The 26363-nt window shown below is 64.9% G+C and overlaps 2 protein-coding genes across 6 annotated transcripts; one reads left to right on the top strand and one right to left on the bottom strand.

The window, feature by feature from the left end:
• Positions 1 to 7299: 7299 nt before the first annotated feature.
• Positions 7300 to 8348, top strand: AANAT (aralkylamine N-acetyltransferase; the record flags this gene model as incomplete). Its single annotated transcript, XM_084298293.1, has 3 exons — positions 7300 to 7459; positions 7569 to 7723; positions 8043 to 8348. The coding sequence occupies 3 exons, from the start codon at positions 7300 to 7302 to the stop codon at positions 8346 to 8348; spliced, it is 621 nt and encodes a 206-aa protein (XP_084154419.1).
• A 959-nt stretch (positions 8349 to 9307) lies between these two features.
• RHBDF2 (rhomboid 5 homolog 2) lies at positions 9308 to 25894 on the bottom strand. 5 transcript variants are annotated; one of them, XM_084298380.1, is made up of 19 exons: positions 25832 to 25894; positions 17978 to 18119; positions 16652 to 16801; positions 16419 to 16543; positions 15863 to 16055; positions 15565 to 15777; positions 15012 to 15140; positions 14398 to 14531; positions 14058 to 14264; positions 13836 to 13947; positions 13498 to 13572; positions 12999 to 13160; positions 12821 to 12921; positions 12487 to 12550; positions 12260 to 12354; positions 11993 to 12068; positions 11581 to 11681; positions 11244 to 11397; positions 9308 to 10717 (listed from the first exon to the last, which is right to left on the bottom strand). In XM_084298380.1, exons 3-19 carry the CDS (start codon positions 16775 to 16777, stop codon positions 10298 to 10300), a joined length of 2487 nt encoding a protein of 828 aa, XP_084154506.1. In that variant the 5' UTR covers positions 16778 to 16801; positions 17978 to 18119; positions 25832 to 25894; the 3' UTR covers positions 9308 to 10297. The 5 variants fall into 5 exon arrangements, with proteins under 5 accessions (XP_084154506.1, XP_084154502.1, XP_084154505.1 ...); XM_084298376.1 differs by having other exon boundaries at positions 16419 to 16801; XM_084298379.1 differs by having other exon boundaries at positions 13840 to 13947; positions 15017 to 15140; positions 16419 to 16801.
• Between the last annotated feature and the right edge of the window lie 469 nt (positions 25895 to 26363).

Here is a 26363-nt window from a genome sequence, read left to right as displayed (position 1 = left end):
CCGTCCCCTCGGGTCCTGGCGCTGTCCCCAGAGAGCAGAGCTCCCTGTGAGGGAGCTGCAGGCTGCCATGAGGTCTCCCCTCGGCCTGTGTGGGCTGAACAAACCCAGGGCCCTCAGCTGCTCCTCACACGCCTTCCCCTCAGCCCCTTCCCCATCTTTGCTGCGTGGACGCTCCCTTTGCTATTCCTGCTGCGTGGACGCTCCCTTCACCATCTTGGCTGCCTTCCTTTGGACACTCCCTAATAGTTTTTGTCCTTCTGGCATCGGGGTGCCCCAAACCTCGCACAGTGCTCCAGGAGGACTCGAGCCTTGGCAGGACACAGCCCCCAGCACCGCCACAGCACCCCAGTGCTTCAGGCACCCCACAGCCCCCCGCTGCCCGCAGCAGCACCCCCAGTGCCCACTGAGGGGCCCCAGCTGGTCAGACTGCCTTGTAACCAAACCAAACCAAAATAAATAAATAAATAAAAAGAAACATTTTGGGGGTATTTTGGGGGGCGTTTAGGGAAGGACTGGACGTGGTGCTTAGGGACACGGTTCAGTGGGTGACAGTGGCGGCAGGGGGATGGGTTGCACCAGATGATCCCGCAGGCCTTTCCCAACCTTAAGGATTCCGGGATTTTAGGATTTTACAGCCGGGACCTTTGAGGCTCCCCAACCCGTTTCAGCCCCTCGGGGCCCGGCCGGGCTGAGGCGAGCGGGGCTCTGCTGCCACCGCGCGGCCGCGGCCGGGGCCCGGCCCCGGGGCTGGCTCCGGGAGAGGCTTCCCTGGGGGGGTTTGTGGGGCAAATCCCGGCCCTCAGGGCACCAGGGAGGGCTCTGGGCAGCTGTCACCGCCTTTCTGTGCTTTTTTTCCTCATTTTCTGCACCCCCGAGGCAGCCCGGAGAGGTGCTGCGGGGCTGAGCAGGGGGAACGCGAAATGGCTCCCGGCCTCCCTCAGGGATGGGCTGGGGGGGACCGCGGGCTCAGCCACGCCAGGGGACAGATTTAGGAGAAGAAAGCAGAAAGAAATTGTGTACTGGGAGGGCGGTGAGGTGCTGAACAGGCTGCCCAGAGGAGCTGTGGGTGCCCCGTCCCTGGAGGTGCCGTGGTGAGCCCAGCAAACCTCCTGAGGCTGGGTGGGCTTTCCCCTTGGAGAGGGGCCCTTTGGGGTGAGCGGGGCAGTGCCCCATGTCCCCGTGTCTCTTATGGCCACCCTGCCCTTTCCTCCTTGCTTGTGCTGCCCCGCTCAGGCACCTCTGGCCCTCCCCACCCCTGCTAAAAACAGCCTCCAAACAGCTTCACCTACTCCTGTATCCCTTTATGCAAGCACAGTCCTCCTCCCCTCCCTCCTCTCATCCTCTTTGCTGACACCAAGCCCTTCTAAATCCCGTGGTGGGGCTGGTCCAGGCCCAGCCTTGCTGTGGGATGCAGGGTTTGGCTTCCCCATAGTGGCAGCCGGATCCCATCCAGCCCCACGGGGCCGCCCCGGCGCCCACCAGCAGCGTGCCGAGCCAAGGGCAGGAGATCGAGGCAGGGTGACCCCGTAACAGCACCCAGCTGCCGCGTCCCAAAGGCAGAGCTGGACCTAAAATGCCTGGAGGTCTGCGATGGGAGGGAAGGAGCTGCTGGAGCCCTGAACTCTGTCCTCTTCTGTCATGGGGATTGTGTTACGGGTGTCCGTGACCTAGTTACAAACTACTGCAGCCCAGCAGAGAGAAGGAAACGAGGCTAATCACTGCCAAGTGCCTGTGCTCAAGGGAGGGGATAAGAAAGGTCCTGGCTGGGTCTTCCACCCCTGCTTTAGGCTGAAGTTGCCCTGGCCAAGCAGTCTTGGGTGAGACCTTCCCCTCTTGGTCTGCACAATTTCCTCAATGTCCCATGTAGAGGAGTAGCAAGGAGATATCCCAGCCCTGCACAGGCACATGTTGCTCAGGTGCAGGTCAGAGCCGGAGCTCAAAGCCTGCTTCCCCTTGCTATCAGAGAGATCCCAAATCCTTTGTCACGCAGCATCCCTTCCCTAGCTTCTTGTGCCTGCAGAGGGAAGCGCTCTGCACCTTCACCAGAGAGGAATCGACTGCACTGATGAGCCAAAAGGAACACGCCAGAGGAAATCCACATATGTGCACATTTGCAGATTACCATTTCAAGGCAGAACCAGCCCTTTGAGGGTCTATTTAGAGCCCTGGGGACATGGCCACTGTCCAGAGCAGCCCTAGAGCAGCCCCGCATTGCTATTTTGAAGGCAAATCAGCTCACAATGTGAGCCGCGGTGAATACCCTGCTCCAGTGGAGCGGGTGGAAGCACCCCGGCTTTGCAGCACCTGCTGGAGATTTTGGAACTGCTCTTGACAAGGCGAGAAGGGAGCACCGCGGGGTAAAAGCGGCAGGCAGCGAGCCTGGCAAGTGCTGGGAATCCTGAGCGAGCCCCAAGAGCTCCATCCTACCGCAGAGCCGCAGCGATGCCGAGCGCTCGCACGCTGCTGCCGGGGGCAGCTGGTGGGAGGGCAGGGGATGAGTGGGAATAAAACAAGAGCCCGTGGCTGAGCCTACAGTGGGGCTGAGCCCTGCTGCTGGCTGTCGTGCCGCTTGTGTGCAAGGCAGGAGAAAAGCACGGCCCTTTTTGGGTACGCGGCTCCCTTGGCTAAGCCAGGGGAAGGTGCAAAGCGGGGAATTGAGCAGCAGCTGGCTCGGTCACAGAGGCTGAATAATTACAGGAATTTGGGATGATGCCATGCAGGGGAGGACCCTGATGTCACCTTCACTCCCTGTGACCGCAAACCAGCCCCTCGAGGCCAAGAGATGACGAATGCTGCAGCTACCCCAAGCAGCTTAATCCCCGGAGCACCGGGATGACCCGCTGCTATTTGCAGCACAGACCAGGGGGCTGAGGAGCCCCGGAGCTGCGTTCGTGTCCCTTCCCTGCCAAGCCCTGGCAGAGAGGGGCCGAGCAGAGCCTCAGCTGCCTGTCCCTGTCCCTCAGTGCCCCGAGAGGGCTGCTGACGAGCAGCCTGCTACAGAGGCAGCAGCAGCGCTGGGCTCTTTGAAGGAGCTGAGAGCTCTGCTAAGTACCTAAATCTCAGCACGCTGCTGTGGTTATCCCTTATTGATGTTTTTGACCCCCTGCAGCTGTAGGGGCAGGGAGGGATGGAGCAGGCTGACCCCCCTGCCGTGGTGGGCAGAAAGCAGCACCCTGCCAGACGCTTCCAGCCACAGCCCACTCTGTGCCATTCAGCTGATTCCTCGGAGTTGCTCTGAAATGTCGTTTCTGAACAGCAGGAACACGCTGGGGCATCTTTCTGTTTCAATTCCATGAAAAAAGAAAGATCTAAAACAGGGAGGGAAGAGCTGAGCCCCGGGTCACTCTGCCCGTGGCTACAACACACAGCAGCTCCCGAGCTGCCCCGGCAGGGCTGGGGGCTGTGGGGCCAGCTCCACCTGGCCCCTTTCCACGTGCTCCTTTTGGAGCCGCAGCTGGTTCCTGGTGACAAAGGTGATGCCGACATTTTTTTTTTAATTACTATTTTTGCTGATCTTACCAGTCGTTTCCTTTCCAGGAGGTTACGCTTGGGATAATCCCCATTTTATTACACTTGAACCGATGGGAACAAATGTCACGGGTTTCACCTCTCCTGTTCCTTGTGCAACGATTCCCAGCGAGCTCAGGCGGCGGGGCAGAGGTACTCAGTCTTCGGGGGAAGCTGTGTGGGGCAGAAGCCCTACATCTGGCCCTGATCCTATAAACAACCACATGTGCAGAGCCAGCAGTGCCTGTCGTCACTGCTTTCCACTTCCCAGGGCTGAACCCGAGCCTTGCAGTGCCCCTGCACACCAGAGGAGCCGCCCGGGTTTCAGGAGGGCAGGATGAGAACCAGGCTGTGCCATGCAAGCCCTGACCACACTTGTTGCTCCGCAAGGGACAGCTCGCAGCCTGCTGGGGGGCAGAATTTATGGCTGAACCCCGAGAACTGGCACCACAATTATTAAACACGTGCTCGGATACATCCTCTGGAAGCAAAGCAGCGCTCTGCAGGGTTGCCTTCGGACAGGTCTGGGTCACTCTCTTTTTCATTGCTCTCTTTCCCTCTGCTCTCCCTGCCTGCCGGCTCACCCCGAGCACAGCGCAGAGCAATCAGCTAAATGCTTTATCCCTCTGCAGGCCAGGGGAGGAGATAAAACCACACCAACAAACCCACACCAACAGCCCGACGGGATCCTTTTGCTGGCCGGTCACCTTAAAGCCTCTCACCTCTCCCTGTCTTTCATCGGGGTCGTAAACTCCTTAGAATTTCATCACGTGCCCCATAAATAACAAATATATAAAGCGGGGGCTCCGTGCGTGGCAGCAGACGAGGAGGACGAGCCCCTGCAGCCTGATTCCTCCCCTCCCGTGGCTGCGAGGTGGCTCTGCTGGACCAGGCTGGCAGAGGAACATCACCAGGTCCCCATCCCACAGCCGGTAAGCCCAGTAAGCCCAGTAAACCCGTGTTTCTGTGGTGTGCCCGTGGTGCTGACAGCCCCGGGGCCAGCTGGCAGCCTGCAGGCACTGCCGCGAGCCAGCCCCGGTGGCTCAGGATTTGGGGAAGTGTCCCGGAGGGAAGGGAGCTGGTACGCCCAGCTCGGCTTGCCTGCACGAGGCTTTGGAGGAGGTGAGAGCACGGCTCTCGGCGCAGCCCGGGTTCCCTCCCTGCACCCACACCACCTGCTATTAAAGCTGGGTGTAGCGAGTCTTCCACCCAAACCCTCCACCTTCGGGGCGGGGGAAGGAGTTGCAGCTCTTTTGCAAAGAACATTTGGCTCAAAAAAAGTGGGTGAATGAGTCCTCACTGCTTCCAAACCATTCAAAAACTGAAGCTCCAGCTCCAGGCAGATTTTCCTAAGAGAAGAAGAAGATGCCACCAGGGGGCTGCTGCAGATTTACCTGGTTTTCGTTTGGTTTGGTTTGGTTTTTACACGCGAGCACCTCTGCAGCCCGTGCGGATGCTTTGGTCTCTGTAGTGCACAAACACAAAGAGGGGGGAATTTTACAGAGAGAGCGCTTTGTGTGCTGCTACACCCCCCGGTGCACGGGGCTCAGCTCAGGAAGGCCTGGAAAGGAGTTTCTGGGGCCAGGGAGAGAGGATTTTCCTCCTGGTTCTCACTTACTCTGTGGCCGGGGACCTTCACCTCTGCAGGTTGGATGCTGCCCACCTGTAGGTGCCCCCCAGCAACCCCACAAAGCCCCAGGCTGGGGTTTGGGGCTGGGGGGGGGGGGGGGTGGCAGCTCCTCTGCCCTCCCCTCTGATGCTGGCATGCCCTGCGCAGCTTTCTTGGTGAGCGAATTCCCCGCACGCCAAAGACCTTTGCGTCTGCAGGGAGCTGAGAAGCCAAGCAAAAAGAAAAAAAAAAAAATTCATTTCCAGGAAAGAAACACAAACACAACGGCCCTCCTGCTATCGGATTTGGGCTGCCAGGAATGAAGCGCCGGAGGGGAAAAAAATACGAGAGCCAGGCAAAGAGCAGCCTTCTCCCCGCATCACCGACTTCTGCTGCAGGCTGTTGCTGTTGGGGTCCTGGAGAAGCTCCCAAAAACACCTGGAGAAGCCTGGTTCCCCTTCCCCATCCATTTCTAACACAAACTGAGCTCACAAAAGAGATCTCAACCCCCCCAATTCTATGGGTAAGTGTGTCCAGGGAGGCTTCCCAGCGTTTGCAGGTCTTCACAGCCCCCGTTCCTGCCACGCACGGCACAGCCCCGTGTGCCCCGGATCCAGCAGTGGGGGTGCGGGGCCCCCTCCTCGCCTCCTGCAGATCTGCCGGGCTGGGCGAGCCCTGATCCAATTAGCAGGATGAGGAGAGCCAGAGGAGTTGATGATAAGCCCTGCAACCCTATAAAAAAAACAAAAAAAGCACCTGCCTCCAGCTCAGCCGCTGCTTTTCCCTTCCTGCAGGCGTCACGAAGCTCTCCCTTCCAGCACCATTTTCAGTTTGCCACCCCTTGGTGATGAGACCTGGCGCTGGGGATGCTGAATGTTTCCCCTGCCAAAGAAAACTCCTCTTCCTGACGGAGCCAGTCCCTTAGGTAACACAGCCCCTGCGAAACCAGCAAAATTCCCCAAAACCAAAGCCCAGCGAGACCCCACCTCGCCTCCTCCTGCCTAACCCAGGCACCTCCAGCACCCTCAGCTCTTCCAGATGGAAAATCCCCAGCTCGCTCCCCTCCTGCCCCGCGCGCCGCTTGGGCTGGTAATGCTTTTGTTTCTGTAAATCCTATTAGCTGGAGGCAAGCCTATAATTAGCAGGGAAAGCCGGCACCTCTCGAACGCACTCAGAAATGACCTGGGCTCCGTGCTGCCTTTGGTGCAAACGGCTCCAGTGTTGGTCAGCTCGGGGGCTCCTCGCACTGCCCGCGTGCTCGCTTTTGCTCACGTCGTGGTCCTGCCTGGATTTATTCACCCGGTTTGATCGTGCACAAAACATGGGGCAGGTTTAACCACGCAGGATCCGACCCAAGGGAGGGGACGTGGCTGGGGCACAGCTGGGGGACTGCAAGGGAGCTTTGGGCACGGCCGGGAGATGGGGAAAAAGCAGAGAGGGGATGAGTATCAGCACCCGGCACCTTCACCGAGCGGGGAGGGTGGGCTTGGACTCGCCTCGGGGATGTTTCTCACCTGCAGAGCCTCTTGGCCACGCACTCAGGAGGTTGCAGCCACCTTTGGGCACCCCAATGTCACCGTAACGCCCCCAGGAATGGCATCGCCCTACCCCAGAGCAAACTCTGCCTGTGGGGTGCAGGACCCAACCCCACGTCCCTTCAGCAAGGGGTGGAGGGAACCCTGCCCAGCCTTTGTGGCTGAAGGTGCTGCGGGCACCAGAGCAGCTGCGAACCCACTTATTGTGCCCCAACACATCTCAACCACATTTTCCAGCACGGCCACAACCCAACAGGGGCTAAACCACATCACTGAGCGAGCCGGGAAGGGGAATAAAACCCCAGCAGAGCAGGCTGCCTCCGCCTGCACACCCCAAACTCTGTCCCCCAGCCCCGTCCCCGTCCCCGAGGCTGGATGTTCGCCGCGGCCACATCTGGTGCCAGCTCCAGGCACGGCCCAGCAGCAGCGGGGGGGCAGCAGGGTGGGTATTTCCTGCGTACCCCGATACACACACACATCAGGATGGCAAGCAGCCTAATCCCGCGCGCCATCAACAGGTATTTTCGGCGGCTAAGAGCTCCGGAGGAGATTGGCTGAGATAAAGGCAGCCGTGACGCCGCCGGGGCCGGAGCTGACGGAGGCTGCCCCCAAAATAAAAACGCCGCCGCGCGCCGGGAGGGGAGCAGGATGCCGGTGCTCAGCACCTCCTCGCCTTTCCTCCAGCCCGCTCGCTTGCGGTGCCCCCAAAATTCGCCCGGGCGCCAGCGCCGCCACACGCTGCCCGCCAGCGAGTTCCGCTGCCTCAGCCCCGAGGATGCCATCAGCGTGTTCGAGATCGAGCGAGAAGGTAAGGGGAAGGGGCTGCCTTTTTCCCCCCCACCCTCCCCTTCCCACTTGGGGTGCTCCCGGTGCCCCCCGGCCCCTCGCCGTGCTCACCGCCCGCCCCCCCCTTGCAGCCTTCATCTCGGTGTCCGGGGACTGCCCGCTCCACCTGGATGAGATCCGCCACTTCCTGACGCTGTGCCCCGAGCTGTCCCTCGGCTGGTTCGAGGAAGGGCGGCTGGTGGCCTTCATCATCGGCTCCCTCTGGGACCAGGACAGGCTCAGCCAGGTAGGAGCTGCCCTGCGGGCGCTGGGGGAGGCAGCACGAGAGCCTGGGGACTGCGAGCAGGGAACCGGGGGGTGCCCAGCATGGGGGAAATCAAAACTAAAAAGCCTGCGGGGATGGCAGGGGGTGGGCGAGCGGGGATGGCACCGAGCAGGGAGCCACGGGGTGGATGGCACCGGCTGCGTGACACCTCAGGGGTAGGGGGACAATGGCTTTAATTAAACCACGTGGAAGCAGATGGGCCAAATCTTTTAGGGAAGGCAAAAAAAAATAAATCCTCGGCATCCTCGGCCCTGCTAACAGCCCCGTTCCCTCCCCGCAGGCGGCGCTGACCCTGCACAAGCCGCGGGGCACGGCGGTGCACATCCACGTGCTGGCCGTGCACCGCGCCTGCCGGCAGCAGGGCAAGGGCTCCATCCTGCTGTGGCGCTACCTGCAGTACCTGCGCTGCCTGCCCTTCGCCCGGCGCGCCCTGCTGATGTGCGAGGATTTCCTGGTGCCCTTCTACGAGAAGTGCGGCTTCCAGGCGCTGGGGCCCTGCCAGGTGACGGTGGGGGCCCTGGCCTTCACCGAGATGCAGCACGCCGTGCGGGGCCATGCCTTCATGCGCAGGAACAGCGGCTGCTGAGCCCCCAACCCGGGGAGGAAGACGGAGGGAGGCTGCGAGGCGTTTTTCTCGGTTTTTCCCCCCGCTGGGCACGCTCCCTGCTGACACGTCTGCCTTTTGGCCAGGGGATGAGCCCGGCCCCGTGTGCCACCGACACCTCCTGTAGGGTTGGGGGCACAAAAACCCAGCCCGGTCCCGCTGCACGCACCAAACCCACGGGTCTCCTCTTCAGCTGGGGCTGCCAAGGGGAGCCCATGGGGGTGGCACGGCCCGGGAAAAGCTGAGACCCTATAAAAATACATGAGCCCCCAGCCTGGCGCCCCTCTCCCAGCGCCCTCCCGCTCACGCCAACCCCACAAACGATCCCAAGAGGGGGCCAAGCCCTCCCCAAGCACCCCCGGAGCAGGCAGGGTCCCCGCAGCCACCCCTGGGGGTGTCCCCCTGCCCACGGCCACCCTGAGTCCTGCACCCAAGAGCCTCCCCACAGGGCTGGTCCTGCACGCAGACACATCCCCTTCCCAGGAAAATCCTCCTGCAAATGCCTTGGTCTGTCGTGAAGCAGCAAATAAAGCCACAGCGGTTGTTTTCTACGCAGCTCGGGTGTGTTTGTCCCCAGCTCCGAGCGTCACCGCTCGGCACACACGGGTGGGAACCAGCCGGCACCTTGTGGGGTGCCTCAGCTCCAAGGGGGGGCAGATCCACCCACCCCGGGGCATCTGATGGAAGGGGGGATGGAGGTTTGGGGCTTGGACAGCACCCGGAGGCTCTGTGGGTCGCTTTGCTTCCCCTTTTGCTGCAAGAAACTGTCCTGAAAACCCTGCCACTGCCCCAGGAGGGATTTTGGGGGATACAGGGCACTGTGCTCACCCTGCAGGGCAGGGACAGCCCCCGGCAATCCCACCTCCTCCCCACCCTACAACGAACATTGCCGAAACCACCCAAACCCCCTAAAAGCGCCGAGGGAGACGAGGCCCCGTGCGTCTCATTAAATACAGGTAGAAATTTATTAAGGGGGGAAAAAAAACAAACCCCGAACAAAACACGGCTTCTAAAAAAGTATCAAAAAGAGACCGAGGAGGCGAGGAGCCTGCCTTTGGGAGGAGGAGCGGGGCTGCGGCCGGCCCGCGGCGGAGCAGGGGTGCAGGCACCACTGGGGGGGGGCTCACGGAGCCGAGCCCCCAAAATTTGGGTGCTCGTCCCGCTGGGGAATTGGCTCTGTCCCCGTCCTCCGGCGCTGTCACCCACCAGCGCCGAGGAGCCACCCAGGTACCCAGGTCCCCGCACCTGGGAGGGGGACAGGAGGTGGCACCGGGGACCCGGGGCAGCAGCAGGGGTGTCCCCAAGGGGTCCGCGCTCAGCCGAGCCCTGCCCGGGCTTCAGAAGGAGCTGAAAAAACCCACCCTGCTCCAAGAGGAGCCCGCTTGGAGAAGCACGAGCCTCCTCCCGAGGCCCTGGGAGCTGAGCAGCAGGCACAAAAGTGGGAGAAAAATACTTCAAACCTCAGCTCCGAGCAGCGTGGGGCCGAAGCTCCAGGGAGCCCGCAGCTGGGGAAAACCATCAGGGCTCCCCCTCGCAGCTCAATCTTGCGTTGAGAAAAAAACACCCCCGAAATTAAAAAATCCTAAGGCTGACAAGGCAGGAGCTGCTGGAGGAGGGGGGAGGGTGGGTCCAAATCCCACTGGAACGGGTCGGGGGGGAAAAAGGGCTGGGCCGAGCCAGAGCGCAGCCACAGAGCCCCCAGGGGGTCCCCGAGGCACCCCTGAGACACGGGTAAAAAACCCAAATACGCCCCCCTACAAACAGGGGGTTGTGTTCACAGTATGAGCGGCACCACGGGGCGGGATGGGGGGGGCACCACGGCTCCCACCCGACCCCATCCTCACCCCACAGCTCCCCGAGCCCCCCGCGGTGACGGCCCGGCCGTGCCAGGGCTGCGGCGTCCCCCCGGGGTTTTGGGGGGGGGGGGGGGGTCAGTGCAGGACCTGCTCCAGCTCGTACTTCTCGCAGAACTTGCTGGTGAAGGGCAGGCAGGTGAGGTACTCGATCCAGCGCCAGTTGATGGGGTAGACGTAGAGCCAGACCACCAGCGAGGCGAAGAGCCCCACGAAGACCAGCAGGGACACGATGATCATGGCCCGCTTGCGGTACTTGTCCCCCGTGCCGAAGGTGATGTAGGGCAGGAAGGCGAAGGAGAGGAGGAGGCCGCTGAGGAAGCCGAAGAGGTGGGCGATGTTGTCGATCCAGGGCAGGAGCCCGCAGACGAAGAGGAAGAGGACGATGCCGGAGAGGTTGAGGAAGGCTTTCCAGGGCTTCTCCAGCACCTGCCAGCTCTGGAAGAGCTCCACGAAGAGGCAGGCCAGCAGGCCGAACTGCGACCCGGCGGGACCCACCTGGGGGACGGGGCGGGACGCTCAGGGACGGGGACATCACCCCGCCACCTCCCCGTGTCCCCAGGGACCATTCCCTTCCGTGAAACACCCCCGTCCCCCTCCCACACTACAGCCCCCGGCCCCAGCGGGGCGGATTTAGGGCGCTCTGCGTGATCCCCTCTAAACCCGCAGGCAGATTAGCCATCTGCCCGCCCGCACGCACACCGACACGTGGGGACATGTGGCTCTCACCACCCCACACGTGGGGCACGGACCCCCCTCCCCTCCGTGCTAGGCACTGCAGCCCCCTCCCCAAACCTCCCTCCGGGATTTTTTTGATTAAAAACCCCCCTTTTTATCCCCGGCGAGTTAAATGGGCTTTTGGTGATGGCTTTTTTTTTTGTTTTTTTTTGGTGATGCTTTGTGCTCACAATCCCTGGCCGCAAGCACGTTTGCTCAGCGCCCAGCAAGGTCCCAAAACCCAGGGCTGGTTTTGGGGGAGGGGTTGGTGTTACAAGAGCCCCCCCCAGCCCTGCAAACCCCTCACCTCTGCGCGGTAGGGCAGGAAGATGGCACTGGCCAGGTTGCCCGTGATGCCGCTGAGGATGAAGATGATGGAGATGCGATGCCAGCCCGCCAGCTTCTCCAGGTCCCGCAGCACCGTCATCTGGAAAGTCACCGACACCAGGCAGTGGATGATGCTGGGGGGAAGAGGCCCTGCGTTAAACCCTGGCCCCTGGGGACACGGGGCACCCCACAAAGCACCCTCCGGTGCCATAATTTGGGGGTGTTCCTCCCCTCGTCCCTCCCAGCCCGTGCCGAAGGGTGCTGGGGTCCCCGATCACCCCACGGCCCCGTCCTAAAGGTGTGGGGCTGCCACTCACCCCGCGTGCAGGAACAGGGACAGCCACAGGCGGTAGAACTGGTCGGGGACCTCCGGGTTGAGGAAGGGCAGGAGGCCGCAGACTTCATCCAGGCAGTGCACCTGGAAGGGCAGGGGGGGTTTGGGGGGTGCCACGAGCTCAGCCCCCAGCCCCGCACCACGGGGAGCCAAGGACGGGCTGCCAGGCAGGGAAGGGACCCCGGAGGATGGAGGGCACCCCGACAGCCTGGGTGCTGGGGAGGGAGCACCCCAGCACCTCCAGTGCCCCAGAAATTGGTTTTCTGCCCGGGAGGTGCCCTTACAGGGGCACTGCTGCAATGGCTGCAGCCCTGGGTTTCCTCCTACGCCGGACCTGCATCCCCCCGCCTCACACCGATCCCTCGAGCCCCGAGCCCCCCGCCGGCCCCTCTCACCTGCGAGCAGAGCGTTGCCTCCTCGTGGAAGTAGCCGTGCATGAACTCGCAGTACTCCCGCGTCGTGATCTCGCAGCTGGGCACAGGGCGGGCAGCGGGCTCGCTCGGGGCAGGGCGCACTCCCCGCACCCGTCCGGGCATCCCGCACCCACCACATCCACCACATCCCACCCCAAGGGCCCCACGGCCTCCCTCTCCCTCCCCGGCACAGCTCGGGGTACCAGGAGGTGCCCGGAGCCCATCCCAGCCGCGGTGCCCGCAGCCCACCTGCCCTTGGTGCCGATGCAGCAGGGCCGCCCCTTGATCTGGCAGTCCATGTGCGCCAAGCCCGTGTGGTTGGTTTTGGTCTCGTAGGTGCAGATCTGAGCATGGGAGGGAGAGGAGCCGAAGTGGGGGGGTTGCTCCAAGGCCTCCTGCAGCCCCCTGTGCCCCGCTGGAGGCCACCAGCCTCCTGTGGAGGTCCCCTCGTGGAGGTCCCCCCGGCGGGCTCTTACCGGCCACTTGGTGATATCGTCCGGCCACACGTGAGGAGGGTTCGAGGCTGGCTCCTCGCACGTCCTGGTGGCAGGAGGAGGACGTGGGGGTCGCTGAGGGTCTCCCCCAGCACCGCCCTGCCCCTGACTTGAAGCCCCCCCAGGCACAGGACCTGCAGCCACCCCCTGCAAGCTTCCTTGTGCCAGCGAGAGCCTTCCTACGGTGCGCGAGAGCCACCAGCCCCTTGGAGAGGTGACCTCGAGGCATCCAAGCTGGAAACCTGGCCCCAGGAAGCCCCCACCATGCACCCTGCACGCTTCCAGGCCACCACCTCTCCCCAAACACCCCTTTTACCTGGGATCCTGGTGACACACGGCCCCTGATGTCCTTCTCTCGCCCGAGCCCATGGTTGGCGCTTTGGTGCCCGGCCACTTGATGAACGTCGCCAGCGTCTCCTGCGGGGACGGAGAGGCTCAGGCACGCGGGCACTGCTGTCCCTGCACACACCCTGCCCCCTGCCCGCGGCACGCACCGAGCAGTCCTGTGGCAGCGTCTGGATGCAGCCCGAGTTGTCGTTCTGCACGCAGCAGCCGGAGCCACGCTCCCGGTCCCGCTGGCGCTGGATGAGGCGCTCCACCTGCCGGTCCTTGCGGATGCAGGGCGAGAACTTGGCCCCCAGGTGGATCAGGTCGATCTGGAGGGAAGGGGTGCTCCAGGGGGTGCTCCGGGGGGTGCTCCGGGGGGTGCTCCCACCTCCCCTGCCAGCAGCTGCCCCCCAGGACCCCCAGAGGATGGAAGGTGGGCAGGGACCCGGTCTCCCCCAGCACCCCACGGCGATGCTGCAGCGCCAGGAGCAGCAGGAGGTGCCCAGAGGGACATGGGGGGGACCAGGCAGCAGGCTGGGACAAGGGTTGCTGCCATGTGGCTGGGGGAGAGGAGAAGGGAGAACCCTGAGGACCCCTCCCCTCGGCTCTGGGTGGAGGGCAGAGCCTCAGGCTGGGTGAGCACCGATCTCCTGGCCGCCCTCTTACCGAGCTGGGCCCGATCCAGAAGTTTTCCTGCTGGATGTACTTGACGCTTTCATACACGCCTTTGTTCCTCAGCACCTGCCGAGCGAGGCCAGGGTCACACAGCCGGCTGCGGGGGGGACACATCCTGCCCCGGTGCCACCTCCTGCAGGGGCTGAGCCCCGCTTTGTCCCCCCGATCACAGTCCCCTCGGGAAGGCTGACGCCTGCTTGACCCTCCTGCTCGAGCCAGCTGCATCCCTCACCCCTCTGCAAGGTGCCTGCTGAGCACCAGGCTGGCTCCCCCAGCAGCTCCTGGGGTGACATTTTGGGGCCAGCCAGGCAGGTAGCTCTTAAACTTACTAACTCTGTCGTCACGTGCTGGGTGAAGCCGATGGGAGCGATGCCGTAGGTGCCGATGACCAGCAAGGTGATGAGGATGTGCACAAAGGTGATCCAGTAGGTGAAATACGGCCTGAGGAGCAACGGGGACGGGGTCACGGACCCCAAACCGGGACGGTTGGGCACTGGGATGCTAGCCCAGTGCCTCCTGGGGAGGGAGCCCCAGGGAGCCGGGCCCCTCACCGGTGGCTGTCGGTGTTCTCCAGCTGCGACTGCACGATGCTGCTGAGGCTGCGGCGGTACGTCCTGTTCAGCCACTTGCCCACCACCCCCAGCCCGTAGTAGCGCTTCTTGCGGTCGAAGGCGAAGTGCTTCACCTTGGAAGCGATGCGCCTGCCCCTCCGGGGAGCACTGACAGCGGAGGATGCGGCGAGCCGGGCACCTTCGCGCCTGGGGAGAGGAGAAACCCCGCGGATAACCCACCCCGAGCCGGGAGGGTAAAGGTTAGGGGAATCCCTTTGTCCCCACCCTGTCCCTGCTGTGGGGACATCGCTGTGACAGTGCCGGGGGGGTTGGTACTCACAGAGGGGGCTGCTCGCCGTCGGGGGACGCCCTGGCGTCCTCGCCCACCGAGTGCATGCGCAGGTAGGTGGCGGAGAGAGGCGGCGACTCGAAGACGTCGTCGGGCATGGAGTAGGTCTCGTCGTGCAGGTCCATCTGCAAGGGGCACGTGCGGTGGGTGAGAGGCCTCCAGCGTGGAGCAAAGCACCCAGTCGGGCTTGACATGGCTGCGGAGCCCGGAAAAAAGGGTGATCCCCGCGGATATCCCCCTGGCTGCACCTTATGGGGGCTGGCATGGCCCCACAATGACGGCGTCGTGCCCTCCCTGCACCGAGGAGCATCACCAAGCCCAGGGCTCCCAGCGCTGGGCACGGCAGCCACCGGTGCCCCAAGCTCCCAGGACAGGGCTAAGCACCCACACTGGGGTCCCTCCATACCCTAAATACACCCAGAACCCCATTTGGGTCACAAGCTGACCCCAAATCCCCATAACAGGACGGGACAGCCACGCTCCCAGCAGCCAGGCGGGTGGCAGCGAGCCCCCAGCCCCACCAGCGCCCTGCCCCGCATTCAGCCCCCCCCTAAGGGGCGTGGGGACCCCCCAAAATCCGGGGGCCGGCGTGGAACTGCGCTTGCCTTACTGAAGAAGGAGGAGTCCAGGGTATCGGCCGCATCCACCACGTCCTCGTCCATGAAGCTGGGGTACACGAAGCTCCTCTTGTTGCTCCTCTGCTTCTGAGCCAGCGGCTCCAGGGCCGAGCGTCCCTGCGGCGGCGAGGGGGGAGCAAAGGGGGGGGTCAGAAACAGGGAGCCCTCAGGCTTCCCGCAGCGCCCAGGGCTTGTCATGGACACCCCAAAGCCCCACAGGCCCCCTTCGGGGTCCCCTGCAGCAAAAGGTCTGCGGTGAGACTCAAGAGATGTGGTTTTTGTGCTTTTTTTTGGGGGGATGCCACGCAAGGCAGTGCCACCCCGCTGGCAGAGCTTTCACCCGGACTTCTCTTTTTAAGCAGAGTTCAGGTTATAATAAATAAATGAATAAATGAATAAATGAAACAAAAAAAGCACCCTTCCCCCTCAAACCTGCAGCGGGGCGCGACAGCAGAGCAAAAAGCCAAGAAACGAAGATGAGAGGGGAGGGAACGAGCTGACAAACGAGCTGAGAAGACCCCCCCGTGCCCCAAAAACTCACGCGGAGAAGCGCGGCGGCCGCCCTGAAGCTCATGTGAGCCACCGACTCCCTCTTCCTCCTCGGCAGGCGGCCGTAGCCGGAGCGGGCGCTGTTGAAGGAGGCCAAGGACGCCACGCCGGGGGTGAGGGGGGGCAGGACGTGGTGGGGCGTGTGGGGCCGGTCGGTCTCGTCGGGGTGGCGGAAGGGACGGCCCCTGGCCAGAGGGTCCACGATCTGCAGCGGGGAGGGAGGCGTGGGCACGCGGGGAGGCAGCGGGTCCCCGCGCACCCCTCCCCGGAGCCCCCTCCCCGAGCTCTACCTTGGGCATTTTGGCCGGTTTGGGTGACTCGGTGCCTTGGAAGGAAGGCGCCTCCTGGCTGGGCAGCTCCATGTCGCGATAGGCGGCCTTCAGCTTGCCGTACCTCATGCTGCAGTGCTGCAGGCTCCTGCGCTGCCAGTGCTGCCGCTTCCCCTCCCAGTCGCTGCTGACGCCGAACCACTCGGCCGTGCCCCTGGCCGCGCGAGGGATGCGCCCGTCACACCCACAGGGACCCCACCCCGAGGTGCCACATCCCCCACCCTGCCCTCAATACGGGGATTTGGGGTCGGGAGGCTCAGCCCGGCACGGAGCAGGGCACGCTACAGACCTGGCTCTGGGGGCTGTTGCAGGGGGGGCTGCTGGTGTCGGGGTGCCCCCAGAGGGGAGCTCCATTTGGCACCATGGCAGACACCACACCAGGACCTTTTCCCAACCCCAAATTTCCCCCATGGGATCATTCCCAGGGCTGAGCCACACAAAACCCCTCCAGGATTTCCCTCTGGATCCCCCTCCCTGGCACCCAGCCGCCCCCAATGCCCCCCCAAAAAACCCTCACTTGCGGATGCTCTGGGACAGGGAGGTCTGACGGCGAAAGCCCGGCCGCCGCTCCGAGCCGTCGCATGCCTTCGAGCGGGGCTCCTGCAGGCTCTTGCTCTTGCGGTAGATGGGGACCTTGGTGGGCTGGGAGGCAACGCAGAGCGTCAGGAACGGAGCACGGGGTGGTGGGGACGGGTGCCCCCGGGATGGGTGCCCCCGGGACGGGTGCCCCCGGAGCTCGCGGCTGCTCACCTCCTTGCGGGCGCCGTCCTCTTCTGCCTCCCTGGGGGGGATGACGATGGAGAGGTTGGGGGGCTTCTTGCTCTGCAGGCGGCTGCTGCCGGAGCGGCTGCCCCCGTTCTTGTCGCTGGAGGACATCTCGGGCGGGCGGCGGGCGGCAGGCTGCGAGGGAGGGAGCGGGGAGTCGGCGATTTGGGGAGGCGCCCGCGGCCACGCGCCGCGTCCCCTCCTCCCCACCACGCAGGGTGAGCGCAGCGTGCCGGAGATGTGGGCAGAGCACTGACCAGCAATAGGGTTTTGCCCCCCAGAGGGCGGCCAAAACCCCATTACAGGCTCTGCGGGCGCTTCCCCTCCTTGCCGGGAAGGACGCGCGGTTGCTCTCCTCTCATCTGGGGGGGGACCAGGGCTTTGCACCGCCATCAGCAGCATTTCGCCCCCTGGTTCCCTTCCCTTTCCAGGCAGGAGACCTGTTTGGCCCTTCCCCAACATCTCAGGAGCCCACGCTTGCTTTTCACGTGTTGTAAAGAGACGGAGGAACGCACGGGCACCCTGTTGGACACGGGGTGCCCAGCGCTCCCCTCTGGCATCTGCGTGCGCACGCCAGGCTCTGGGCTGAAGCAGAGCAGATGAAATCCTCCCCGTGCAGGGAGCGGGAGGTTTAGCAGCCAGAAGGTGGCTGAACCTTGGAGCAATCCCCTCCCGAGGGTCCCCACAGCCCGGCTACACCGGGCAGAGCCTCATGGGTCAGCAGGGAGAGGTAAATCCATCCCAGCACCAGGGAGCGAGTCCCAGATCCTATTAGGGACCATGGGGCTCCCAGCACAGCCCCGTGGCCTCTCCCCGTCCTGCCCGGCCACGTGCCAGCCCCGAGGGGACCCGTGCACGTCCCCCTGCTCACGAGCATCCCCTGCCTGGCACAGAAGGACCTCGGGGAGGCAGGAGAGGGACCTCGGGGAGGGACCCCAACCCCAGGGTACCTCTGCCCTGGCCCCTCTCCACCCAGGACCCCAACCACCAGCCTGGCCGTGCGGCCCCATAACTCGTTCTGCTCCTGTGGGGCTGCTGCTCGCCACCACCCTGCAAAGCCCGGCCTTAGGATCGTGGTGTCCCCACGGGAGCAGCTCCATGGGGCCGCCCGAGGAGGCTGGCACTAGAGGGCAGCCACCAGCCTCCGCCAGCGCCAGCCCGGTGCGCAGGGCTTAAAATTGGTGCTGGCCTCCCACAGAGTTTTTGGGGCAGGGTGAGGATGGGGAGAGGTGCCGAGGACACGGAGAGGTGTGCGTGGCAGGGGGAGTGCTGGGTGCCACCCGAAAGGCTGCCCCACCGCCATGTCCTGACCTCATAAGAGTGGCAGGGATCCCACGCGGTGCGGCTCGAGGGCGGACGCCGGTGGTGGCCTCCTCCTTCCTCCCCCTCTGTCCTTCATGCAAGGCAGCCCCAGGGCACAGCCGGGCTCCTGCTCTGCCTGGCGGGGGAGATGCTGCAAGAAAAAAGAGAGGTGAGAAAGGGTCGGGGCCGCAGGAACCGCCGGCAGCAGGAGGGGAAGGGCTGGGGTTGGCTGCTCCTTGCCGGGAGGGCGAAGAGCCACAGCTTTTGGGGATGGAGCTGTGAAAGCAGCCAGGGGTGAGGCCAACGGGAGCGTGGGGACGCTCCCTGGGGATCTGCTGGGTGCGAACAGCAGGGCAGGACGCTGCGGGACACGGCCACAAACCCACACCTCCCCTGGGCTGGGTTTGGGGTGGCCGCAGGACATCGGGGAGCCGCTGCAGCCGCTGGCACGGGGCGAGGAAACGCCGCCCGCCGCCACCACGCACCTCGCTCCGCTTGTCACTGGGCCACCAGGAGGGGATTTCTCACCCGCCGCCGCCTGCCAAAGCTCTCAAGGAGCGAGATACTCGTGGAAAAAAAAATAAATAAAAGCAAGGAAGAAATGCAAGCGCCTCGCCGAGGTGTTTGATGACTGCGGGGCTGGGAGGGCGCCAGCCAGACGGGTCCAGCCCCAGCAAGCAAAACTTTCCGTCCCTCTGGTGAGCTGCAGGCTCTGTTTGTTTTCCTCCCGGGGCAGCCAGCAATGAGCTCGAGATGCCAGCTGCAGGCAGGGCTGGCTCCGGGGAGCCCGAGGAGCTGGAGCCGGGGCTGGGGACGTGCCAGGGACAAGGACGGGGACCGGGCAGCGGGAGCTGGGTGCGCCCCGGGGCACCGCGGTGGCCACCAGCACCCCTCGTCCTCCTCCTGCCGTGTGTGCACCCAGGGCCGGGCAGTTGTAGCCCTCTGGGCACCTGCAGTCCCTGGGGCACTTTTCATGGTGCCGAATTAACCCAAAATTCAGCACTCAGTGGGAGGAGGGGAGCAGCCTCTGATGGCTGAGGTCCCCTCGGCCACCCCGGTACGGTGCCAGGCAGCACCCACGGGTGAGCACAGCACCCGGGGTGCCAGGAGCTTCACCCAGGGCCAGCACAAAGCCTCTGGGACGGGGCTGGGAACACATTTTCCCGTTCCCCACGTGTTTGGCACCCGCAGCAGCCTTCCCAGCGCTGGCACAGCCCTCGCCCTGCGCGCTCAGCGTGAGAACGGGCGATCCGGTGCCCGTGCCTGGAGCAAGCCTGGCAAGGAGGAGCAGGGCTCCGGCCGCCACCAGCTCAGCCCTTCACCCTCTTAACCCACAGGACAGATGGATTTAGGCACTGCCACGGTCCCGCTCGCCCCAGAATCATGGCAGTGTCCCCAGGGAGCCCAGACACAGGGGTGGCCCCCCCCATGTCTGTCCGCAGCCAGCAGCAGGGACAGGAAAGGGAAGTGAGAGGTGACACGCTGCGCCGGCGTGGGGACAGCTGTGAGCAGCGTGCTGGGGACAGGGGGGGTGACACCGCCGGGGGGGTGACCCACAAGGGGGATGGAAGCTGTGAGCACGGCCTGAGCTGTGCTGCGAGCTGGGAGCCGGGTCCTGGGAGCACCTCGGGGTGCAAAGGATCTCCAGGGAGAGGGGAAAACGCACGGGGGATGCCGCAGAGAGCAGGCGAGGGGTGTGGAGGATTTACCCGGAGCGGTGACCGGGAGGAGGATTTAGTCCTCAACCAGGCGAGGCTCGGGGATGGCTCCCGGCCCTGGGCTGAGCCACGAGAGATGCTGACCCAAGGAAACGCCCAGCGGTGGAAAAAGTGACGCGGCTCACGCACGGCCTCAGCACGGGTTGTGCCAGGCGTCTCCGAGCCAGAAACCAAGCGGGCAGCGGAGGCAGCAGCGACGCGCACGGCCCCGCTACGAGGCACCGGAGACACCCCTGCGGGGCAGCCCTGCCCGGGGCCGGCTGCCCATTAGCGAGCGGCGTGCCCCTGAATCACTGATGGGCACTCTCAGGCCATCCATCAACGCTCACGGGCTTGCTCGTGGTCGTCAGCCCGAAATTTCCACGGGGTTTCGAACCGCGGGTGCCACTCGGGGAAGGCACCGGGATCCCGCCGCAGCCCCACAGCCACCCCACGGCCACCCCACGGCCACCCCACAGCTCGCTGCAGCCTCCGGCACCGGGTAAATCATTAACGCCCGGCATGGATCCGAGCTCGCACGCCGCCGCCACCGCAGGCAAATGAGCAAAACCCCAGAGCGGAGCCGGAAAGCCTCGGGGCTGGCAGACGGGACTCGTGGTGGCGGAGGAAGAGGGACAAAACCCGCCCGCAGCCACGGGACAGAAGGACGTGACACTGCCCCAGCCGAGGGCTGGTGACTCGCCGGTGCCAAAATGTGACACCAAAAGGGTTTTGCTCCCAGTCTGACACGGGGACAGCGACGCCTGCGGGGACATTTGGAGCTGCTGGGGCTGCTCAGGGCAGCCAGGCGTGCAGCACGAGTGCCCACAGAGCACCGCAGGCATGTGCGCTGCCTCCCAGGGGCTTTCATCCCCATCTTCAGCACGGCTGCCACTGCCCAGGGAGGGGCAGCACGCCAAGCCAGCCTCCCTTGACCAGCCCTGAAAACCCTTTGGGGCTCCTCGAGCAACGGGCACGAACCCAAAACCTCCTCACCCGAGAGTGGCCGCGCGGGGCAGGAGCCCGACAGGTTCCCCGGGCGCACACCTCACGGCGATTGGGAAACCCTGGGCGATTTTCCTCTGCCTTCTCCTAAGCCGGGCAGGACGTGAGGCAACCCCGGCGTGGTTTGTTCATCCCGGGCGAGTTTCAAGTGCTCGGCACGCCCTGGAAGGAAGCAAAACCACGCAGCCGAGATAGAGCGTGCCGGCCCACGGGGCCGCGCTGCCGATAAAGCTGCGCCAGGCTTCCCTCTCCTCCTGCCACGGGCACGGAGCTCCCTGGGCTCCAGGAGCGAGGGCAGCCCCGCTGCTCACACCGGGTATCCACCACGAGGGGCTCACCTCGGGGGCAGGTGTGGTTTTGGGGGCATTTGTGGTCTTGGGGGCACGTGGCACCAGTAAACATGGGGATCCCATCCCCATGGTGTGTGCGCACGTCCTGCCCGCCCCAGCATCCAGCTAGGGGCACCTTCCCGCAGTGCAGCCCTGCAGGAGGACAGTCCCACCATCAGGAGCAGCCCTCTCTCCCCTCTCCAGCCCTTCCCAAAGCCAGGTTTCCCCGGCAGCATTCTCGGAAGGAGCCGATATCTGCACGGAAAGGGAAGGACTCGCCCGCGATAAGCGGCCGGGGCTCTTCCCACCCCGACGCAGACCTCTCAGCGTCCTTCCCTTCCTTCCTGGCCTCCAGCAGATCCACGCAGCCTCGCAGCACAACCACCCGGAGCAGGAGGTGCAGCACAAACCCCCCCTGGGCTTCCCCGAGGGCTGCCTGGAAGCCTCCCAGCTCCGGAGATGCTCCGGACAAGGAGGCGGGTGGGCGCTGCTGCAGGACGCGGCACCGAGCCCCCCAAACCCACTCACCCCACTCCTCTCCTCTCCTCCTCGTGCTCCAGCCCGGGGCCGACTCGTACGTGGAGGCTTTGAGGCGCCGCCAACGGCTTCCCAACGAACAAAGGGCAAAAGTCTCCCGTGGGCAGCGCTGGATAAGCCAACGCGGCACGAGCCCGGCAACGCGGGGGCTGCTCCCCAAAAGTTCCTTCAACGCGCCCCCAAAATCCCAGGGCGTCCCGTGCAGCAATGAGGTGGGGGCACGCAGACACCCCTGGGTGCCACACGTCCCCCTCGCGCCTGTCCCTGCTCCCGGGGACCGATCTTCGTGCGCCCGGCCCCGGCCCTTGCACGGGATTGCTGCAGCCCCGCGTCCGCCCTGCGCGGGCACCCCGTCAGCGCTCCCCAAAAAGCGAGGACAGGGCTCTTCTATGGACCCTGCCCACATTTCCCACGCTGCTGGGATTAATTAACCCGGCTCCCTTTTATGTGAGAGCTGCTCAGTTACCCGAAGCTTCGGTTCCTGGGTAGCTGGGCTGAACTCAGGGGCTCCCACGCGGCGCCGCGGCAGGGCTGGGGAGGCCGCGGGTTGTTCCTGGGCTCGCTCTCGCTTCCCTGTTCGAGGCGAAATTCTTTGTGTGAGAGGGCAAGGGGCGGACGTTTCCTCCTCTGGTTCTGCAAAACGCCGTGGCTTTGATAGCAGCTCGCCGAGGGAGGGCACAGCCGGCACCAACAGACTTCCTCAATCCTCTGCTCCACGGCTCTGAGCGCGCCGGACACCCGAGAGCGGCACCGTGCTGGGCAAAACGCCCCCCAGGGGGGGTCCTGTGCTTGCTGAGGGTCCCCCCCAGCTCTGAGCACCCCAGGGAGGCGGCAGCAGGAGGCGATGCTCAGCCACGTGCAGGAACTCGGCTCGTCCTGTGCACAAGATGAGCCACGGGCCCTCGGTGGGGCCCCCAGCACGACAAAACGAGCCCGAGCAAAGCCCCTCGGCCACCAGCTCCCTATCTCCTGGAGCAGGCTGCTTATCTCAGCGCAGCCACCGAAGGCTTGCGCCGTGTGCCACCAGCCCCCCACACCCTTCCTCCTTTCCCCAAAGCCTCAGCAGACGAACGTCAGCCGGTTCCTCGGCCTCATTTCCTTCCCTCCCAAACTCCACGAGGCCAAACCCGCCCAGGAAGGTCGGCGCAAGGCACGTGCTCCCCACGGGAAAGCCCGGCGGGGAGCGATCCATCCCACCCCATGCCCGTCCCCATCCAAGGCGGCACGAGCAGGGCACGCAGGGCTCACACACACATTGCTGCTCCTCGCCTGCTGGGCTGGAGGCAGAGCATCATCGATCCCGGTCCTGGGAGCACGGCTGGAAGATGCCAAACCCTTCCCCTGGCCCAGCACCAAGCCCCGAGTGCTCTTCGCCGGCATCCCCCTGCCCCATCGCCGTGGCCGCGTGCCAGGAGCACACTCTGCAGCCCCTTGGGTGCCAAGAGCTGCTCTGCTTCCCTCCTCCTCCTCCTCCTCCTCCTCCTCTCCTTCCTCCTCCTCCTCCTCCCAGCGCTCTCCCCACCGTCCCTCCCTGCCCAGGGATGCTTCGCCCCTGGGGGTGCCCCCATCCCGGCTCCCCACCTGCTGGGTGCCCGCACCCAAGGGGTGCACAGGAGGCACCCCCAAGGCTTGGGGACCTTCCTGAGCCACCTTCCACAGCTCCCACCCGAGGGACGGTCGCTCCCAGCCCTTCCCTTTGGCCCCCGGTGTCGCAGGGTGGCCGCTGTGGGTGCTGGGGCCACCCAGGTCCCACGGCAGCACCCGGCTGCACCGTGCAGGGCCCAGACCCAGGCAGGAACATTGTAGGGTCCAGGCACAGCAGCCAGCCCGGCGTGGGGCTGCAGACACTCACCCCGAGGAGCCGACCAGCAGTGGGGGGTTTGCAGACCGTGAGGTTTTCTGAGTCATTTGCGGCATCGCACAAGTGGGGACACCGAGGCACCGTGCGAAAACCAGCCTCCTGCTCGCCCCCGCGGCGAAACCCACAGCAAAGCGAGTGCAGAAAGGGTCCGGGGGGGCCTCTCAGCTGGTGGGTGTTGGGGTCCCCCTCCAAAAAAAAAAAAAAACAAGCCCCCAGCATCGCTGCATGAATTTGGGGCAGGAGCAGGCAGAGGGAGGGGTCGGTGCCAGCCCCGCTCCCCAATTCCCCACCCCGAAGCCTCGTTAGGAGAGCAGCAGCCAATAAAGCGCCTTGGGTTTGTTTGTGTTTGTATTTTTTTTTTTCTTTTTTGAAGTGATTATGTGAGAAAAAGGGCGAGGACGCCAAGGTTTGCATGTCCACTGGCACGGAGAGGAGCAGCTTTCAGCACTCGCTCGGAGCTGGGGAAGCGGCCGTGACCCCGAGCCCCGAGCGCTCCCAAAAGAGCCCGGCTCCTGGCTCCCTGCTCCCGGCCTGGAGGTCATTAAATAAAAAGCTTTTCATAACCAGAGAGTTTCCCAGCCCATCACTTACGGGCTCCTAGAGATGTAGGAGAAGTAATTAGGCTGCAGCCGGGGGTAACCCGCTCCCTATGCGCAGAGCCCGCGCTCTCCCCGCTCCCGCTCCCCAAAATCAGCCACCAGCAGCTCCGTGGGGCTGGCAGCGGGCCCCGGGGCCGTCTGTCCGTCCGTCCAGCTGCGGTCTGGGATGCAGGTGGAGGCCAGACCCCGCTTCTGCTTCAATTTAAAAGGTTTGGAGGGTTTTTGCCCAGCAAACAGCCCGGCTGGCAAAGGCACGTGCAGCTCCCCCCCCTGGCCCCGGTGGCCCCCGCTCCCCCTCCTCTCCTTGCCTTTTTTGTTGGCTGTCAGCACGGATCTGAGCCCGCCTGGAGAGCAGCTGCTTTCTGCTGGAGACACCCCAAGGAAAGGACGCATTTGGGGTCCCCAAATTAAACAGGAGCAACCCCAAGGCACAACGCCCCCCACCCCGAGGCCAGCCCCGTGCTCCTCTTCCAATCCATCGCAGCCAAACCCCAAAACCGGCCCCAGCCCCAGCTCCCCTGACCCTCCTGCCCACCCCGAGGGGCTTCGCCCCGCGGTGAGCCCCCACCAACCCAATGACCCTGTAGGATTTCAGCCCCACATGGTCCCCCCAGCACCCGCCCGCCCCCATTGTTCCTCCAGCACATGCCCAGCGCTCCCACGTGCGCCCGAGAGCGACGCCAGGGCACCAAACCCGGGGTGCCACCACCCCCTATCCATCCCCAGGGTGCTTTTCTGCCCCTTTTTTACCTCTCCCCCAAACTGGGGGGGTCCCGCAGCATCCCCGCCACCTGCGCCCATGGGAGCTGGGTGCGCGTCACCCAGCGCTGGGGTGGGTGAGGATGAGGAGGATGGGGATGAAGCCGGGTGCTGCTCCCAGCCCCGGTGCTGGGCTCGGTGCCACCGCGGTGAGCTCAGCCTGGAAATCCCCGGGAGTGACCGGGGAGAGGAGCCACGGCGGGGCCGGGGGCTGCGGCTTCCCCTTCCCGTGGAGACCCCCGGGGGACCCCCCTGTGGGGTCACAGCACCAGGCTCTGCTGGGCTCTGGGTCCGGGGGGGGGGGGGTTGGAGGGTGTTTAGGGGGTGGGAAAGGGGATGGGGTGCGAGGCTTTGCCCCAAACCAGCATGGAGTCACCCCAAAACTGCCCTGCCTGGGTCTGTCCGTGCACCCAGCCCCTCGGTGACCCCACACAGCCCCCGTGGGGTCGGTTTGTTCGCAAAGGGCTCTCGGCAGCCCAACAGCATTTCGACAAAACCCCCAAAACCAACACCAAAACTGCCCCCCGCACCCCAGCGGGCGGCACTCCTGCCGGGACAGGCTCCCAGCAGTCTCCAAAAAGCCCTAAACCTCCCCAGAACTGCTCCCAGCCCGGTGCCAGCCCTCTCCAGCCCCCCCCCTTCACCCCGGTGCTGCCACGGGCACGGCTCCGAGCCCCGAAACAACCCCAAAAGCCGCCGCTGCGCCCCGTTAGGGCGGAGAGGGGGCCGGGGGCTCCCTGCCCCAAGCGGGGGCGCAACCGGGGGCTGCCACCCACGGGTGGGGGGGAGGGGGAGCCGTGGGGTGACCCCCACCCTCAGAGCCAGACCGGGGGGGCCGAGACCCAGCCGGGAAGGAGCCGGAGGGGGGATCCCGAGCCCCCCGGTGCCCCCCCCGGTGCCCACCCCCGGTGCCCCCCCGGTGCCGTCCCGCACGCCGGAGCGGGGCGGAGGCGGAAGCCGGCCGGGAACCGAGCGGGGAGGGGTTCGGGGAGGGGAAAGGAAAGGGAAACACCGCGGGGACACCGGGACCCCCCCCCCCCCTCCACGGTGCGCCCCCACCCCCGCTCCCCGCTCACCTCCGCGCCGCCGCCGCCCCGCGCCCGCCGCCGCCGCTCCCGGCCGCCGCCGCCCCCACCTGGAGGGGCGGGGCCAAAGGGGGCGGAGTTATGCTAATGAGGTGGGCGTGGCGAAGGGGGCGTGGCTAAAAAGGGGGCGTGGTTACCCCCGGCTGGGGACCGCCCCGCAGAGCGCCCGCTGCTGGTGGCACCCATGGGTGCTCCCGGTGTCACCTATGGGTGCTGAGGGTGGCACCCGTGGGTGCCCTCCAGATGTCACCCCTGGGTGCTCCCAATGTCACCCGTGGGTGCTCCCAGTGTCACCCATGGGTGCCCCAATGCCACCCGTGGGTGCCCACAGTGCCACCCCTGGGTTCCCCCGGTGCCACCTGTAGGTGCTCCCAATGTCACCCGTGGGTGCCCTGTGGGTGCCCTCCAATACCACCCCTGGGTGCCCCCAGTGCCACCCCTGGGTGCTCGCTACCCCACCACCCACTCCCAGAGCCCCTCTGGGTGCTGTTGCCCCCCCCCAGCCACCAGCTGAGCCCCCGGG

Source organism: Netta rufina, assembly GCF_964035555.1.
Source record: "Netta rufina genome assembly, chromosome: 19".
Classification (NCBI taxonomy): Eukaryota; Metazoa; Chordata; class Aves; order Anseriformes; family Anatidae; genus Netta; species Netta rufina.
Note: the sequence above shows the minus strand (reverse complement) of the source record. Positions and strands in the feature narration are given on the sequence as shown.

Bases quoted from the DNA above. Each gene is read 5' to 3' on its own strand.
- RHBDF2 (XM_084298376.1), bottom strand. From the start codon at position 16,777: ATGTCCTCCAGCGACAAGAACGGGGGCAGCCGCTCCGGCAGCAGCCGC. The intron at 14,265-14,397 runs GTGAGTACCAAC...TCCTCTCCCCAG, and splicing joins GACGGCGAGCAGCCCCCTCT to GCGCGAAGGTGCCCGGCTCG. The intron at 13,573-13,835 runs GTAAGTTTAAGA...CTCGCTCGGCAG, and splicing joins AGCACGTGACGACAGAGTTA to GTGCTGAGGAACAAAGGCGT.